An 18,965-nucleotide genomic window follows, 5' to 3' on the forward strand; every position below is an offset into this window, starting at 1 on the left:
CCATATAGTAGAGAGCATATTCTTTGATGTAAAAGGCAAAGATGCCTTAATTCTTTTCCTTTTGGTCCGGAAATAAAGCATTTGGTTGATGATCAACTTAAGAGATTGCACTTCATCACATCTTGGTATTGACATGAGAATATTCCTCTTTTTTTTTTTTTAATTTAAAGATTAAATCAAAATCAAACATTTTTTACTATTATATCATAAAGTATTTCTTTTTACCAAAATTTATTGAATCCATTGCAAGTACCAAAGGTAAATGAACCTGGCTAAAATTTGTTAGAGTCCATTGTGACTACCCTAAGTAGAGGAATTTAATAGTTACGGAATGTTCTTTTCATCAAATCGTCAAAACTTGTTAAGAAATTATTCAATTTGATTATTATATAATCTACCAGCATACTGATAACGTATCTTCGTTAAATCAAGTATTATAAACCCGCGATCATCATTATATGTTTTAAATAAGATCTGAAATAATGAAATTAAAGTGAAAACAATTGAATACCTAATCACCAAACTGCCATGTTGGTGGAAAAAGATGAGAACATTCCATTTACAGAGGAAACATAGGCAGTGCTTGGATTTTTCTACACAAGTTGGACTTAAAATGGGCCCAGTCCAATAATTATGCCGAGTCCAATCAAAAAAGCCCACATTCATATATATGCATCTGGCCCATTTTCAGTTAGCCCAAAATATCTGGAGAGAGGGAAGAGATATATATATATATATCTATATATGTACATGAATGTATATATATTTGAGAAGGAAGAAGAGAGAGTCAGAGAACAGGCAAGTTCATTTGGTTAAACCCTGGTTAACCCCCCACCACGAATCCCTGATCCTCTGCGCAATCGTGGGCGAGAAAAGGAATGAATGGCAGTCGGGGTCTACTTCAGCTATGGCAAATACCGCCGTCTTCTCTGCTTTTCGGAGGCTGCAGTTTTCCTAGAGGTAATAATCTTCAATTTTACTTAGTACATTTTTGTCGGCTGTTTTTGCGTTTATTTCTCAGATTCTTGTACGATGTAATATGCTCCGGCGATTCTGTAGCTGTGAATTTGGTGCCTTCAAAAGTTATGCACCCGACGTTGTGCTTCTGTCAGCAAATGCAGACGACTGCCTATGAAATTGTCAATGGGAGCTATGTTCCAGTCAAAGATACCAAACAAGCACCCAAAATCAAGGTATTGCTTGTTTTTTCCAATTTAACAGTTTGTTCGGGGTTGGGTTTTGTTTCATAATTTGTTGTTTCGTCTTATATTTTAACCGGTTGGTGAAGTTCGTTTACCTGGAAGCACGCAGTGTTTTGTGCCTTCTTTGGAGCAATTAATGGCCTACCTTCTGTCTATGATAGCCATTTATGGAGAAGTGTTGCTTTACAGTTGTGGCTACGGATTCGAATCATCTTTCAAGGGACAACTGATTGACTGGTTAGAGGTATCATATGCAGCTTGATGTTTGGTTTTCAGGATAAAGAGGTAATGCCTGCAGAAGCTGTTGGTGCATTTCAGAAGCTTCCAATGGTGATGCCATCAGTTGATATTCTATATTCAGCATTGAGGAAGGCAAAGAGGGTCTCCCCTACGAAGGGTAATTGGTTATAAGGGTCCTTCAACTTTCTGAAAGCACTACTGCGATCACTAGTTTTAAGTTGGGTTTAGGATAAATTTTTGACAGGTATTGCTAATGTTGCAAAGCGTGAGAGAAATAGAGGTGCAAAACAACTTGACGCATTAATGAAGGTAAATCCTAGATTTACTTTATGATTAAAATGCTGCTCTCTTCTTGTAAAAAAGGACTAAATTTTGTATTCTGCCTGATTTTATTAACTTCAGGAACTTGCAGTTCCATTGAGGACGTACAAGGAGAACTTCCCCAACAGAAAAGATTTGCACCCTTATGAACGATCTCTGGTTGAGTTGACTCTTGGGGATGGGAACTATGAGGAGGTATATATCAAGAATTTGTCATTCTTGCTCTTGATAGAAGATTCTATTGGGATTTGTGCAATCTTTTCCGTGTAAACTATGAGGAATGTGGCAGTAATTAAGTTGAATATGTTGCGAACTTATTTGATATTCCTTCCAAGTTTCATTTTGCAAAATAGTAATCTGACTTAAGGTTTTTTCTTTCTTTTAAATTTTTCTAATGTCACCTACTGGGAGCACTATTTCTTTGGCCTTGACATGCTAAATAGTAATGTATTACCTTTATGTATTGACTAAATGCACTATATCATCTGTTGTGTCCGTTGTGTCTGTTGACTTAAAGGTGGTATATGGAATCCTGGTTCAGAAGTTTTTTAGTATTAACCTGTTCTTGCAAGTCATAATACATATCTTGTCTTCTATTTTTCTTCTTTAGTATAAAAACTGCATCTGAATGACAGGTGTTGGGAAAAGTTGATGCTTTACGGAAGAAAGTGGTGTCAGTAGGAAAAGAACATGCATCCCTCTGCGCCAAGGTCATATATTTTGGTTTAAGTTTGCATTTGTTCCTGCCTCTATAAGATTTGTTGGCTTAAGTGATTACTATACCTATTGCTGAAACATGTGATGTTTGTACTGAAATCTTATAGTCTTTTGATAGTTGTCCAATTATTTCCAAAAACATGAAAGTCTTCATATGCTATAATGCTTGGTAGTTAGAAAAAAATCTCACCTCCGCTCTGGATAGAATGTTGTATATGCATCATGATAAAGAAGACCTGAAAAATGTGACTGTTAGTTTCATCTTTTGGTTAACATATAAAGCTACGAATGGAATGGCCTCCTGATATTAAGCATTATTGACAGAGAGAACGGGGTATAGGGTTAAAAGATGCATAAGGGACTCAATAAATTTAGAAAAATCCTTGTGAGATGATGGGAACTACAGTTAACCTATCCTTGTTTTCTCCACGGCTAATGATCCTTTGAATTGTTATAGATTCCAAAATTACTTACTAGAATAGATGTTTACCAGGAAGTTATGTATAAAGGGTGCGTTAATATTGCTATTAGATTACTAGAATAAACTAACAATTAAATATGCAGTCACCTTTTAATTTTTAGTTCAAGAATATGGACAGTTAGGTTATTTTCCCCGCGTTTCTTCCACAAACTTGCTAAAACACTCAGTATGTGCCATCGTAATTTCATAAAAAGACATGCCTGCTGAATATTTTAGTTACTGTTTGCAGTCACTCACAAAGCGTGAAGCTGAGGAACGATTGATTGAGGTTCATATCTTCATGCATACTGCAAAATATTCCTCTTTAACTTGGCCCCTGGTTCATCTTTGCTTTGGGTTTGCCTGCAGGGAATGAAGAAAATTGAAGAAATGTTTAATCGTGAAGGAAAAGCTATAGATGATTTATTGAATATTGCTAAGGTAATCCATCTTATTTAAAACAAAAGAATCAATTAGAAATGCTGACATAAATACTGTTGTTCTTTTCATTCTTCAGCTTGCAAAAAAGAGGTTGTCACCCAAATTTTATGAACTGTATTTGAATTCCTCATATCACTTATTTAGTGTAGTTTCTAGACAGATAATTAGAGAATCCTGTGGTCGAGAATTTGAGTTATGTTGATTCTAGCTGGTTGCTTGGTATAGGGACTGCTCTTGGACTTAGATAAAAACAAAGATAGTGGATATGATGATTGCGTGGTTATATTCTTTCTGAATTTTGCTATCATTCTAGTTATAAAGCAGAGGGTTTGGTCCCTCTGATGGCTAGTTGAAATCTATTTGTGTTGTCTTATTCTGTTTGAGTGGCTATCACATTTTGTACTATGTGTTGTTTCCTGTTTCTTTTCTTAAAGTTTCTTGCTGTATGTATCTTCAACAATCAACTCCAATATTGTTTCAGTTTAAATAGTAGTGAGAACTGCTGATATCTTGAGCCCATTTACCCACACTTAGGCTTTTATCTCATCTGCTAAGGGAAAAGGAGTCGTGATGCATGTAACTTTTCCTGTATATGTTTTGACACATTGCATGGCAGACTTTGCGGGCAATGCCGGTAGTCAACCTGGAAACACCCACCCTCTGTCTTGTTGGGGCTCCTAACGTAGGAAAGTCATCTTTGGTACGTCTACTATCAACAGGAAAGCCTGAGGTATGAGACCAGAATGATCAAATCCTATATTTGATCTGAAAGTATCAGTACTTTGAATCATGGATGTATGTTATTCGAGAAGCTCATTTTGAATTTGACATTACAAGATGTTGCTCGTTCTTTATATGGAATTATGAGAAACTTGTCTGATCCTTAAGAAATTGTCCAGTGTCACAATCTAGTGCATATGAAGAAGTTGGACTTGATCTCCTATTGTCTTGACATGGGTCCCTGTACATGATAGTCATAGTAGAATACAGTATTTGCCAAATGATGGGAATTGGCTGATTAAACAGTTTTACATGATAATGCTTTCCATAATTATATGCTTATTGCTGTTAGTTTTTGATCTTGTCGGTATGCACTTCTGTGTTAGGATATTCAACTTATTTTTTATTGCTTTGTTTCTCCCTGAAATGTTGTGCTTAGTGCTTGAAAAGAAAACGTGTTAACCCTCAGGGAAAGCTGCACCTGTGGGAACTTCGAAAATTCAGGACTCACTTTTAGATTGGGCCTCAGCAGACGACAAGAATTCAGATCTATTGTTCCTAGTCAATTATTTTTGTTTATTTTGTAAAATTGTCGGCGGAATATATATGTATCAGCTATGCTAGTTGCAAGGGCATTTATGGTACTTTGACTGGATATATGATCATGTTTGCATTAAACATTTAATCTCCATACATTTGAGTTTATTTCTATACCGGACGCCTCAAGTGTAACAGACTTTTATCATAGTTGTGCTATTGCATTACTTTATGTTAATCTGCTATTTAGCTTTTAACTATCTTACTTCTTTCTGACAGGCTACGTGCATGTTTTAATGAACTACAATTGCATTATATGTGCCACCATCTGGTAGTAATTTTGATACTCTAACTTGGTCCAGGTCTGCAATTACCCATTCACAACGAGAGGAATTCTGATGGGTCATATTACCTTGAGCTACCAGAATTTTCAGGTTTACATTTTAGAGAGTACCTTATGTCAAAGTCTTTCTATTGTAGTAATATTAAACTATAGTTTGTCTTCAGGTTACAGATACACCGGGTCTATTAAGGAGACATGACGGTAAATCCACCTCCTTGATATTGGAGTGAACTAAATTACTTATTTACATGGGAAACAAGCTTATTTTCTCCCTAGAAGCACACGTGCAAGTAGGAGTTATGCTGCAGTATTTACTTTCCAATGCCAACTTTGAGTTCATCGCTTTGATTCAGTTATCTTAGTCAATCATATTGACTGCAGCTGCATTACAGTTGATTTGGAACAGCATTGTTTCTTCACTTAACGTATGTGTAACTGGAAGGTCGATATTGTCTAGCTTGCTTCCTCTCAGAGGCGTCATTTACTGAGTTGAATTAACTGCTCTAGATGGGTCTAGCAAATAAAGAGTGCCAAAAGTAACGATCACGCTGAGAATGATGCTGGAAAATCTATATTAGTATAAATTTATATCATCTTCAGTTTGTGTGGAGGATAGTGATAGCGTTTTTATTACCATTTTATGAATTTGTACTCTCTATTTTTCCGTTTGGATACATCTTTTGTTTGTATGAACCTGCAGAAGATAGGAATAATTTAGAAAAGCTGACACTTGCTGTACTCTCCCATTTGCCAACTGCTGTACTCTATGTTCACGATCTTTCTGGAGAGTGTGGGACCTCACCCTCTGATCAGGTATAATCCATGTTTCTTTCTGGACTAAAAAGTTTCAAGAGTCAAGTCATATCCGCATCTATTTAAACTTGAATGCTGGATATAACATACTAATTCCTTTACATTTATGCTTGCTTGCATCAAATTCCATTTGCTGTCAGTATTCATCAAATTTATATATTGCCCAACTCCTGGGCAGCAAACAGAACTGAAAATGAAGAAGTTCGAGATCTTACATCCAGCATCTGGAAAAAGATATACTAGCACTATCATGCTTCCTTCTGAAACTATTTTATTTTGGGGATCGTGAGATATCAAAATTCTTCGTGCTTCAATGTGTTATGAATTGAAATTGTTATGCCGATTTATTGCTAAGCAATTTTTGTTGGGTTAAACAGTTTGTCATTTACAAGGAAATAAAGGAGAGGTTCGGTGACCATCTTTGGCTTGATGTTGTGTCTAAATGTGATCTGCTAAGTGATTCTCCAGTAGTCTTCATCACAGAAGATAGTAGTGCTGATGATTTTGAGCTAGCAAAGTATCGAAGAATGGGGCCTGATGGAGCATTACGTGTATCAGTGAAGACTGAAGCTGGTATTGCCCAGGTATGCAATTAAGCTTCTACTTTATCTTGAAATGGACTTGCAAGGATTTTGAACAGTATATCATGCAGACCCTTCAGTGCGATGAATTAATCCTTCATTTACAAATTATATTAAAAAAATTGCATCTGACAACATATGAAGCCTAACTGAAATGGTAATGCTAGTTTTATGGGTTTTCTAATATTAGCTAAATGTGAACTGGAAAACTGAGGACTCTCTAATTTACATGTCTAGTAACATTATTCAAAATTACATGCCTGGAAGTACTTTGCAGCTTCATTTCTCTATCTTCGAGTATGCATACAAGTCAATCATTCATGATTCTTTTGCAATTCAAGAGGATCATCTGAAAACCACATATAAGACAAACTGTGTCGAGCTTGGATTGCCTTGTGTAATGCATAATACAGTACTCTGCTTGCATGTCTATTTTTATGAGTTGAATTATGTGGAATGTTTTATCTCTTTGGTGGGATAAACTGGAAATTCGTGGAACCGGCAAAAAACATTATTGACTTGTAGTTAAATTGCCTTCAGAATATTCCTTAATGTGTTTCTGACGACTGTGTGTGCCTTGTAGTTGAAGAGTAGAGTGCATGAACTACTAACTAGTCAGTCAGCAAAGATAAAAGGCTGGAACAGCAATGAAGAAACTCTTGAAGCTCTAAGATAATTGATCCTTGATATGGACAAGAGTAAATTGAAATTCAGAATTGTGGTTTTGCAACTGCAAATCCATATGTTCCAACAACAATGCTCCTTATTTAAGCACCATGGCCTCCCTCTTTCTCTGCCGTGCTAAGGTGAGCAACTTCCTTGAAGATCATGGTGATATGAGGCGGGCTACACGTAGAGACGGGCTGACTTCTACAATAAGTCATGCTATAATGGTTCGCGTCAGTACCAAATTACTAACAAATGCTAACTTGTGGCCTCCTGGTTCCTGATAGGGTAATTGGAGTATCAAGGCACATGCTTTGACATGTTATATTATTGATTTGCTCTTCGATTTGCAGAAGCAGCTGTACGAATTTTTGCAGGCTTTTTGAGCTTTATTAATGCCATGAGATCTCTTGTCCCTGCTATTGCTTATGTATCTCAAGGTTAATCGTCTGTAAATGCCTGCTCTGTTATTCAAGAAGCTTGTGCAGTTACTTTTAGCATGATGAGGAAATTGGTTTGGAGAAGTATTTTGAGATACTTTCAAATTTGTGCATATCTTAAACAATAAAGTACCTCAGAGTACTCGCCTGGACACTAGTAGGAGAAATTTAAGGGAGCTGGGTGCACAAGTTTTGGATACTTGGGAAAACAGGTTAGGCGTACTTGCCTAATTGATAATAGTGTAAGATGTTCCATATTGGCTGAAACTTGGATCAATAATCATAACCTTTGTACAAAAATCAAAGCTGTTTATAACTGAAGGGCTTAAATCCTTTACCTGTTTTAAAAAGTTTGCTAATCATTTTTTTGTTTAATTAATTAAATAATAATTTAAACTAATTAATAATATATAAATTTTATAATAAATTAACATATATATGCATTAAGATATTTAAATTTGAAAAATGATTTTACTATATTAACTTTTGTATTCTGATTTTGAATTAATATTCAATTTAAATTGTAAAATTTCAAAGATTTATATACTTTTTTTTGTACTTTTAAGTTAAATATATTTAAGAAATTATTTAAGTTTTTAGATAGTTGAAAATGAAAAAAAAAAAATCACTCAAAACAAGCTAAGATGGCCAAATCAAATATATAGAGACACCACGAGGGTGCAAAAATAAGGTCCGAAGTAGTTGTAAAGCACCCCAAAACACACAAGAAGGGCGCCTAATGTACCTTCCATTAATAAGGGGTGTTTTTTTTGTTGAGTTTCACAAAATATAGGGGAGGATTTAGTCTACTTCCAAAACACAGGGGCTTAAAATGTATTTTAGCCTAGCTAAAGCCAGTTGCATTAAGCTGATTTGTCCAGCTTTCTGCAACATACACATTTTTCTGAGAGCTCCAGGCAGAGTATGGAATTTGAAGCCAAGTTAAATGCTGAACTGCGTCTCCACGATAATTCACCAATTCAGCATTGTTCTGCATAAGAACACCATTAGATGTATTCGGACATGTCCGCTAAGAATATGGATACATCATAAATGAGAAATGCAGAAAAGCAATTTAGTTAGCTATAATTGGGAATGCACGGTTCAAAGAAATTGCACAGACTATGGTCCCAAATCCAGTTTATTGTATTTGAGTTGCATCCTTTCCGTTATATTAAGGTCTCCATCAGCTCAATAAACTAAGTTATCACATGGATGTTCATGTATCTTTCAAGTTAATATGTATTTTGATTGAAAACCCTATTCAAACGTTCCCTGTGGATTCATTTGGTCTAGTTCTCATTACATAAACTTGAGTAATTGGAGATAGAGAAAGGAAAGAGCAGATAGTTCCATTTGGAATTTTACCTTAGATATCCACATATTTGCAAAATGATCTCATCATATTGAACATCTGCAGGCAAAGACAATATAATGACAATGAAGTTTCTAACAACTCTATCCGCGGCGGGATATCATTTTAGATTGTTAAACATGATGTCATTAATTTGAGTGATGTCAATGTCGGATATAGGCTCAATGGGCTGCTCATCATCATCTGTGGAAGGGATGCCGCTCAGTGGTTCCCTACTGAATTCATCTGCATGGATAGAACAGAGGTAAAAGATAATGAGATCTGATGTTAAAATGAAAAGAGTGTAGTTAATGCTTTCACTTCACACCCCCAGCCTTCTCTCTCTCATTTTAAAGATGTCGCTAAAGCTATAAAAAACAAAAATACAGAAGTTTAAGTATTCCTAAACAGTCAACTTACCAAACATCGAGTTCAAGGAGGTAGGAGGAGGAGTAGCCATAAAGTTCACGCCGATGTAGAAGCCAATGGCCAGTACAACCGTGACAGAAAAAAAAGTTGGCACAGCCAATGCCCAATACCTGAAAAGGTTAAAGAGATGTTATAAAACAAGAGCAAACAACCAATGCAGTGAAGTTTTCTAGGCTAGTACCATAGAAGCAAAATGTAAAACTGATTGTTATTCATGAACATGAATCAGTTCAGTTGCTTCCAGAGTGTGTAAATACAGGTACTCAAACAACTTCAGATTCAGTTTTCTCTTCTCTTTCTCACGATTTGGTTAATATTGGACTGTTAGGGCTACATAGATTTCTCAATCTAATCACACATACAATTTGCATCAGAGACCTTTTTCCTTTTACTGTTTTGTGACTAACATTTTTATATTCTATACACTCCTTAAAACATAGAAGTCTAGAGAAAATTGTAATCATCTGTCTAGAAGTGTTTTGGATTAAAAAATACTAGCAATAATCATCTCAAGAAGCTCGTGAGATCTTCCATAATCTGCAAATGCCTTCTTTCTCTCATAAGAACAAGACGATTTCCTTTGCAGGATATTGCACATGAAGACGATATGCATGTATGAGGAAACTGGAACGAAGCACCAAAACCCGAAAGGCGAGCATATATTCCATTACAACTGACCTGCTTGGGTAGTAATAGATCCCTATAGAATGCAACCAACGGTCAGGAACATATGCCCATATAATGAAAACGACTGTTTCACGTGAAAAAAAGAATGTATTAGATGCCATTTTAGGTGTCTTCATCCTTCAATCTAAAGATAAGGATAACAGAATCTGCAAGTGTACATAACTTCGAGCCATTAGACCGAAAAAGGAAAAAAGATAGCCAATACGAATAGGACTGCAAAATGGAAACCTTCAGTTGCTTCACAGAATGCAAGACACAAAATATGAATCTACTTATTGAAATCACCTTTGCCCTTTTCAGTTACACACTAAAACAGAAACTAGACAGCTCCATACATACAAGTAGCTACCAAGAAAAGGTGTATGTGTGACATGAAGCTGATGGTGCTTAGCCCAAATATGTTCTGATCATTTATACTGATGAAAAAAAATCATTTCACTTTACAAGTTCCAGTTCAATATTTTAGTAAAATAAAACTACTTACAAATTCTCAAGTATCCCCAAAAGTCAACCAAATTAATCATCGCTAAACAGTCCTATCCATCGGAAAACATCACATTTCCCTATTTAAGAGTGGAACATCTCCAGCGCAGAAATCTAGAGACAATATCATAAGCTTACAACAGGAGCATGGCATGATTGAAGTACCCCTGCCTTCATCAAACAGATTATACGCTGCAATGAAATTAGGTTTCACTACAGAAACAACGAAGAAAATGGATCAAACCAGTGGAAACAACGGTGGTGATGGATCCGACGAAGCCATAGACCTCTGAAAGTTTGGGTCCGTGCTCACCGGAGACGCCGAATCCCGTCGAAGACCGGTCTTCCAAGTTGGGAAAAGACACATCCGCCCTCCGGTTTCTGGAGAAGCTTAGGATCCTTCGTGGGCTGTTCACCGAACAACGCTCTTCCATCCGATTGAACTTTTGTTGCTGCCCTTGGGACGTTCAAGTCCAACAAACTATCAAACAGTTGGGTAGCAAACGTTGGGGTGCAACTGACTCGGGTTCTACTGCAATGCGACTCTTCAATGTGGAGCGACTTTCTTCAAAATGAAATTCCACATCTACTACGCTGTATACGTATGCGACACCATGATACGACAATGGATATTAATCAAAGTTAAACCATGATGCATGAGTTAGCAACTCCTAAAATATAGATAAAATATAAGTTTATTTATATAAATCACCTCTGTTTTTTGTGTAATTATAAAAATTACCCACCCCTGACAATCAAAAAGCATGGTAGCTTGGTTAATGTTGTTAAATTTTTTAGGATGAATGTGTAATTTTTCAAAAGAATAATGATAATTTGTGTAAATGATGTTGAAGCTTTTTACTCATTGTGTAATTCTTCAAAATGTAGGAATAGTTTGTAGCGAAGGGTAAGTTGGAGTTTCAAAGGCAGGAGGGGAATGGGAAGCAAGCGAGCAAGGGCGTTTTGTGTTCATGATTTCAGTGATCGGCTTCTCATTTCTTTTAGGGCGGATGCACTCCCAGTGTAACATCGACCTACGAGAGAGAAGAGGAAGACAAGAAACTATCATCTTACAAGTCATAACTATCAAGCTCAATCCTTTAAAGAGTTTAATCAATCTCTGTAAATAAATTATAGATCAAGAGGGGTGAATAGCAATTTATCCCCCTGTGATATTAAAAATGAGCACATTACCCCCCTATGAAAAAAATATAGCAATTTACCTCCCTATACTTTTTAAAATGAAGCAATTTACCTCCTTATATAGGGAGGTAGATTGCTTCATTTTAAAAATCATAGGGGGGTAAATTGTTGTATTTTAAAAAATATAGGGAGGTAAATCACTATTTATTTTTTCACAAGGGGGTAATTTGCTCATTTGCGATATCACAAGAGGGTTGCTTGCATTTTTCCCGATCAAGAGTGTAGATGTGATTATTTTTAATTTTAAATTGTATTACTAATTAGTATATTTAAAAAAATAATTATAAATCTTTTGAATAAAAATAAACAATTATAATTCACACACTTATCTAAATTTAAATAACTACAGAAACTATTTCACCACGTGGACAAAACAAAATTCAAATAGACTACACATGCATGCCACTTACTTGGATAGATCCTATGTTTGTGTCTTATTATATATAGAGTACGTCTTATAAACCGTGAGTTATTTTAAATTTCCCAAAAAAGGGGAATAAAACCACCAAAATGCCAAGTTATTTAGGATTGAATTTTCTATTACAAATCTCATTACATCTTTTGTTTTCATGTAATATACACTTGCTTTCCGCGTACAAAATATATATTTTTAAATAAGATAGACAACATAATTGTTATATAAATACATATTTATATTAAAATGAAACAAAAAATACAACAAAAATTTAAAATATTTAGTAGATATCGACACATAATTTAGGACAGCAATTGGTTAGCATCAAAGTTTGATGTTTGGTGAGATTTTAATTAAATGAGAGGAAGCAACAAAACATCATTTTCGTGAACACATATATTGTTTGACAGACTAAGATATGTGTGGTTGGGCATACAAATTATTTAACTTATGTCAAGTAATTATTTTCCTCAACTCATAAGGACAAAAAATTGAAAAATACCTTAGAATTTTCAAATATAATATATGTATATGTTGATTATAATATAAAATTACTTATAATAAATAAATCAGTTTGTTAATTATCTTTTTTTTTATGTTAATTACTTTAATTTGGTTGTCCCACTCCATGCATGAAGAATTTAATCATAATTTAGACCGAATCAAATATTATAAGTTGACTAACCTTAGCTTATAATACATTTATATAAAATAACAATTAAATACACTGGGAATTAAGCCAATTTCCATTGAATTAAAGTATATAAGTTGCTCGTTACACCGACTATAGTATATCTAAATTTATAATTTGTAATGGCTTTTTCTACAAAACTTATTCCGTATAAATTATATTGCAGATCCCAATACCTATATAAAAGTGACAATTTTTATATTCATAATGAATGTCAAGCTTGTGATATTCAAATAAAAGACTAATAATTTAACCTATAAATCACGATACTAACTTAGTGTTTGTAATAACTTGTAAATTGTAGTGAAAATAAATTTCAACAAAGTTGTAAGTTTTTATTTACGACGAAAGTTGTGAGTATTCAATAATCAAAGTAAAAAGTTAAAAACAAATAAGCCAAAACATATTTAAAAAAAATAACTTAATATCTATAATGTTATCAACAAACTGCATAAATTAACTTTAGCTTAAATAAACTCGACTTGATCGGAATAAAAACAGAAATTGTAATTTAAAAATACTTTTTTCATGCACAATTTGATTTGCTTATTAATGACACCGACATCCAAAATACATGAAATATGTATTTTTTTATACATCAATATCTTTAAAGCAATCAATATGTTATTACAATGGTCAGTACGTAATATAACAATATTTTAATAACTTTAAAACAAAGAAAGAAAGAATGAAAAAACACTAGACTAAACACGAATTGACACATTAGCCGCGAGATGTGAATCGGGGTGGGGGTCGGGGGGGGGAAGAGATGGTTGGTAAATAAGAGATGCACTTAGGAAGCGGAATCGGATTCTTGATTCTATTGAGCGTCAACTTTGAATGAGGACTCCACATGAAATTATACTGATTTAACAAACACCCTTCTTCAAAATCACGCAAAGTGGCCTACTAACGCTCCGCAATTCATTCTTCAGTCCTCCCAATTCGCTCAAGAAAAAACGTGTGGAGTCAGAAAAGGAAGTATACACTACAAGCGAAAACCTGCAAACTCATTAAAAAGAAAATTAAATTATTATTATATATATATAATATATTTGTGCAGCAATAATTTCAGTTGGTTACCATTCAGACACACCCCCTCTCTCTCTCTATATATGCACACAGGTTCTTCGTGTTGGACCCCTTGTCCCGTTCTTAGATCTCCACAAAATTTCCCTCCCTTTTCACAAGAATTAGGTGAGTCCCAGATCTTGTTTTCTGTGATTTCCTCATTTTCTTGATTTGAAATGTTGTAGTTCTGATGATCTTGGCTTTTGCTCGATTCGGTGTCTGTAGTTGTGCTAATGTTTTATCAGTTCAGTGAATGTGATCTGGTGTGTGGTTGAATGGGGACCGCGTTCTTGGAGAAATCTGTTGATTGTGGTGCTTTGTATCTGCATGACATTCTTGTTTGCTGAAATTTGAGGCTGGGCCTGTTGGGACATTGGATTTTTTTCATTCACAGGGGCGAGCATTTTGTCTGTGAATAATGGATAGTTTGATCTGATAACTTGTGATGATTGATGAAAAATATCAGATCCCAGTAGAATGATAGTTCTATTGCTTGTGCATGTCTTTATAGTTGCGGGGTTGATTTGGTGAATTTCAAGCTTGCCGCGTTTGAAAGCTTGGATCTCCTGTTTTATTATATGCTTCTGTTGCTGAAGATTTTTCAACTTGATCAAGTGGCCAAATTAATTTCTCAACTTTGAGAAAATGTGTGTTTCATACTTTTAACCTGTCCTTGTCTTGCAATTCCGATCTGGTACTTCCATGGAGTTGGTAATTTTCAGTGGCAAGAATGTGCTCTGATCTGCGCATCTCATGAAAGTGTTCCAAATGCGTATTCTTTTTGTCATTTGCCTCCACCGTTTCATGATCGATCTTGTAAGTTGATCTCAGACATCAGTATTTACAAATTCGATGAACATGTGGTCACATCAATACTAAACTGTAAGATTAGCCTTCTCCCGAGACTGGATTTACTACCTCCACTTCACATATTTTAATAAAGATCTTTCGTGTTGGGGCAACATGCTGATATTCTTTATGAATTCGAACCTGCCTATGTTCACTTTTCATCCAATCTAAACATTGGTGCCTGAAATTTGTTCTTTTGGGCTTGATATCCATTCCATGTAACGTTTTTTGTGTTTTCAATTCGTTCCATTTAAAGTATCTCAAGGTTTTAAGTGAAACTTTATAAAGAGATCTATAACATTCAGTCAAATTAAAAAATTTACTGCAATTGTTAGTCCCCTTGTATGTGAGTTAACCTCGTCAATATTCTTCATTAGTAATGCCAGTTACTGTGGTACATGAGATTTTTGCTTCATAGTATATTCTGCTATGTGCTTATTCTACTAAACTGTGCAGCAACCAACACTTGGTATTTTTTATGCAGATAAGCTAACAGAATTTCCATAGGTACTATGGGGACTGTTGTTGATGCAGCAATCAAGGTATTTCATGAATCATGTTCCATTTTTTGTATTAGATGTGTTGTTTTTTTTGTTTTTCAATTTTTGGTCCAAATTTGAGTTGACTTGCTTAAAGAAAAAAAAATAGAAGTTCCCCTCCACATCTTTACAGGATGTGTCGCACATGCAGGCCAAAATCAGCAATAAGAACCATAATTAAAATCTTCCTTTAATTTTTTGTGTGAGGCAGTCTTCTCATTTGCAAGTTTATAGCCAGTGAAGTTAATCTTTTTATATGTGCAGAAGTTTTAAACATAAGCAATGATTTAAAACTTGTGGACACTATATGTTCAGTCGAGTTTGAATTATAAAATGCAAAATTCAGCTGCTTGGATTTCAAATTTGTTGGAGTAACCAAATAAAGGGCATTGTTATGACCGAACGGCCTGGAATGAACATTATTGCAGCTCTTCTTTTCTTGATATAGAAATGATTCTTGGTACTTAACTAGTTATGCATGTATCAAGTATTAACCAAGATTTCCTGTTATTCCTTTTGGTATTTAGAGTCTGAGACCATGGGCCTTACCCTGACATCAAACAGAGCGTCCCCTTTGTTTTAATTCTGGAAGGCATCTGGAATGTCAAATAAAATGTATTTTTAGACCTTCAAAGCCTTTTATTTGACTATTTCGGTTGATTATTTAGCATTACCAGCTGATTTTTCTTCTTGAGTTTGTGGAGCTTTCATCTACAATTAATTAAAACAAGCAAGTTGCACACAGATGTCCATCCCAATGAACTTGCAAATTTACATAATTCGTTCTGGTTCAGGTTGCAAATGGAAGTGCACACACCAACAAGAAGGTTACTGTTGTTTTTGTTCTAGGTGAGTGCTTTAGTTTCAAAATATTTTTATGCATGTAAATTGGTTTCAGAAGTTAGTCTCAGTATTCAAACTTAGAGAATTTTTAGCCTGAGTTTATACCATTATCTTCTCTAGCTCACTGTAAATTTGAAAAGCTTGATTTCCTGCAAAAAGTTATTATTACTCAGCATTCTATGCTGATGCTATCCTGACGTGTTTGTTGTCTTTTGCTCTTTAAACTCGAGCAGGTGGCCCAGGCAGTGGTAAGGGCACTCAGTGTTCAAATATTGTTGAACATTTTGGTTATACTCATCTCAGTGCGGGTGATCTTCTCCGAGCTGAGATAAAATCTGGTTCTGAAAACGGGTACGAACTTATTGTGGCATCAATACAATTTATTGTATAGATTTGTATTCTCTTCAAAAAGAAATAAATATAACTTTATATATTGAATGTGGTTAGTTGCTTCCTCGACCAATGCTTTTATTCTCATCTATATGTTACTACCCCAAACTCTTGGTTTCAGGAAGTTAGTAACCTAGTGATTCTTTGTTGTGAACCAATTTGTTGATCTGAAACTTTGAGGTTGATTCATGATATTCTTATCTGTAGTTAGTAAGACAATTATGGTCGCTTTGTTGAATATGAAGTGCTTTTGGTTTCTTCTGAAGTCTCTTTAGAAAATTGATGGTAACCCTGAATTCGCGTATCAGTTAGATTCCTGATGTTGTGGGTTCTTTAACTAACTTGGTTTATGATATGTAGGACAATGATTCAGAACATGATTAAGGAAGGAAAAATTGTACCTTCTGAGGTAACAATTAAGCTTCTCCAACGAGCAATACAGGAAAATGGGAATGACAAGTTTCTTATTGATGGTTTTCCTCGTAATGAGGAGAACCGTGCGGCATTTGAATCTGTAGTAAGTCTTCCTTTTACCTCTCCCCATCTCTGTATATGTCTGTGTGTGTGTATGTATCTTGTCCTTTACCATCACTTGTGCATTTATATTTGTATATTTCCTTCTATTTCTATTTATGATGTGTGGCTCTATGTACTTAAAGCATATATTACAGTACCATTATCATTTTGTAGCATATCCTTCGCTATGCTTGAATTTATCATGCATTTAAGAATTTTTTCTGCCTGACCTGTTTCAAGGGCTGATTTAAGCTATTTGTTTGAGGATGCTGCAGAGGAATATAGTATGTGATCATGAATTGTCCAGAAGATCCATGTTTTTACCTACTGGCTTCTCTTTTTGCAGACTGGCATTGAGCCAGAATTTGTACTATTCTTTGATTGTCCAGAGGAGGAAATGGAGAAGCGTCTGTTGAGTAGGAACCAGGTTACATAATTTATTCTTTTCTTATCAAATTATTGAGCCTCTTTCTGTCTCAACTTTTGTCTTTATTTGTTTTACCTCATTTGTCTAACTTTTCCCGCAGGGAAGAGAAGATGATAATATTGAGACAATAAGGAAGAGATTTAAGGTTTACATGGAATCAAGTCTCCCGGTGATTGACTACTACAAAGCTAAAGGGAAGGTCCGAAAGGTAATCTTATCACCAAGTGTACCTTTTTTTACTTGCATTCTGAAGTTGGATATGGCAATTGATGTTTCTTTTGGTTTAGATTGATGCTGCAAGACCAATTGAAGAAGTTTTTAAGGCAGTCAAAGCAGTTTTCACCCCAGAGAGTGAAAAGGTAAAGCAGCATTCTGATGGTTCCAGCAACTGGTGAAGAAAAGTGTAGTTAAATAAGGGGCATATTGCCTCAGTGACAATGCACGACTATATTTAGTGTAATATAACAAAAAATCCATATTTAAAGCCTAAGCAACTGGGAGAGGCAGAAGCTAATTAGAGTTCTTAGTTTTAACAAAAGTATGTGTGTAAATTAGATGCTGTTGGCTTATGCATTACCATTTTAATCTGATAGCTATTCTTATTTATCCTTTTATGGACATGATTTTCTGAGACCACTCCAAGAATTTAATTTACAGTATATTTATATGTGAATTTAAATAACATGGTAATTTAGAAAGTTCTCTCTGCGTCAGAAAATCAGCTGAAGGGAATTTGCAATGTTTGCTAGTAGTATTGCGTGCATTCTTTTCCACCTTGTTGATATACAATAAATTTTTCTTTCCTTGTTTGTGACAGGTTGCTGCTTAAAGATGCTACACGGTGCATCATATTGCATCAAATCTCATTGTAGGTACTGATTTACTAAATACGTCAATATATGACAGTGTTTTATGATTGGAAAGAAGTTCTTGAAAATTTTACTCCATATATCAAGTTATCAGAGATTGGTGCTTTATGTTCGCTGCATAACTCACTCACTTGAATGATTTAACGACTTTGTTGAAGATCAAGTGATCAGAGATTGGTGCTTTATGTTTGCTGCATAACTCACTCACTTGAATGATTTAAGGACTTCACTGAAGAACATACATATGCATATGTTTTTCCTTTCACCTGACTGCCACCATTTCTGTAAATCTTTATTGCTCAAACATGAATCTTTTGATTTTGTTCGTTCATGACACTATATTCATCAATTAAATACAAGCATATTCCTTGTCGCCTTCCATTCAGCCATCATTCTCTTATTGCATGCTGAAACTGTATAGATTTCTTTTCTGCAGGTGGTTCTGAAATATATGGCTTCAGGAATTTGATTTGCATAATCAGTGGATTTCTTCACCTAGAGGGAATACAGTTCACTATTGTCTTGATTATTTTAAGAACCATTAAAGTACAATTTAAAGAGGCTACTGCCTCTATATTGTTACTTAAATCTACAGGTTTGATGAGGTTATAGCCTTTAAATGGTTGTTGATTGAAAGACTGAATTCTCTTTATAAGATTCATAATCTCACAGTGACAACGCATGTTTGATTTATTTGGTTCAAATTTGGAAATGGAGC

At 34.9% G+C, this 18,965-nt stretch overlaps 3 protein-coding genes across 7 annotated transcripts; 2 read left to right on the top strand and 1 right to left on the bottom strand.

Annotated features, from left to right (window-relative positions):
• Positions 1–750: 750 nt before the first annotated feature.
• Positions 751–7,463, top strand: PDE318 (P-loop containing nucleoside triphosphate hydrolases superfamily protein). 2 transcript variants are annotated; one of them, XM_011086946.3, is made up of 14 exons: positions 751–960; positions 1,060–1,193; positions 1,479–1,599; positions 1,687–1,751; positions 1,845–1,958; positions 2,399–2,473; positions 3,191–3,229; positions 3,310–3,381; positions 3,998–4,111; positions 5,001–5,072; positions 5,146–5,182; positions 5,682–5,794; positions 6,172–6,378; positions 6,959–7,463. In XM_011086946.3, exons 1-14 carry the CDS (start codon positions 879–881, stop codon positions 7,049–7,051), a joined length of 1,338 nt encoding a protein of 445 aa, XP_011085248.1. In that variant the 5' UTR covers positions 751–878; the 3' UTR covers positions 7,052–7,463. The 2 variants fall into 2 exon arrangements, with proteins under 2 accessions (XP_011085248.1, XP_020551207.1); XM_020695548.2 differs by lacking the exon at positions 751–960 and having other exon boundaries at positions 1,061–1,193; positions 1,392–1,599.
• Positions 7,464–8,126: 663 nt separating this feature from the next.
• On the bottom strand, positions 8,127–11,022 carry LOC105167283 (Phosphatidylinositol N-acetylglucosaminyltransferase, GPI19/PIG-P subunit). Of its 2 annotated transcripts, none has more exons than XM_020694900.2 (5): positions 10,748–11,022; positions 9,943–10,015; positions 9,256–9,374; positions 8,850–9,081; positions 8,127–8,472 (listed from the first exon to the last, which is right to left on the bottom strand). In XM_020694900.2, the coding sequence occupies exons 1-4, from the start codon at positions 10,866–10,868 to the stop codon at positions 8,957–8,959; spliced, it is 438 nt and encodes a 145-aa protein (XP_020550559.2). In that variant the 5' UTR covers positions 10,869–11,022; the 3' UTR covers positions 8,127–8,472; positions 8,850–8,956. The 2 variants fall into 2 exon arrangements, with proteins under 2 accessions (XP_020550559.2, XP_088737302.1); XM_088881176.1 differs by having other exon boundaries at positions 10,679–11,014.
• Positions 11,023–13,577: 2,555 nt separating this feature from the next.
• LOC105167269 (UMP-CMP kinase 3) lies at positions 13,578–18,940 on the top strand. 3 transcript variants are annotated; one of them, XM_011086922.3, is made up of 10 exons: positions 13,578–13,940; positions 15,148–15,205; positions 15,997–16,051; positions 16,279–16,396; positions 16,796–16,952; positions 17,298–17,378; positions 17,479–17,586; positions 17,666–17,737; positions 18,196–18,246; positions 18,684–18,940. In XM_011086922.3, exons 2-9 carry the CDS (start codon positions 15,176–15,178, stop codon positions 18,205–18,207), a joined length of 633 nt encoding a protein of 210 aa, XP_011085224.1. In that variant the 5' UTR covers positions 13,578–13,940; positions 15,148–15,175; the 3' UTR covers positions 18,208–18,246; positions 18,684–18,940. The 3 variants fall into 3 exon arrangements, with proteins under 3 accessions (XP_011085224.1, XP_011085218.1, XP_020550717.1); XM_011086916.3 differs by having other exon boundaries at positions 13,580–13,940; positions 18,196–18,250; XM_020695058.2 differs by lacking the exon at positions 13,578–13,940 and adding an exon at positions 14,606–14,630 and having other exon boundaries at positions 18,196–18,250.
• Positions 18,941–18,965: the final 25 nt, after the last annotated feature.

This window comes from Sesamum indicum, linkage group LG1, assembly GCF_026168435.1.
Source record: "Sesamum indicum cultivar Baizhima isolate 11 linkage group LG1, ASM2616843v1, whole genome shotgun sequence".
NCBI lineage: Eukaryota > Viridiplantae > Streptophyta > Magnoliopsida > Lamiales > Pedaliaceae > Sesamum > Sesamum indicum.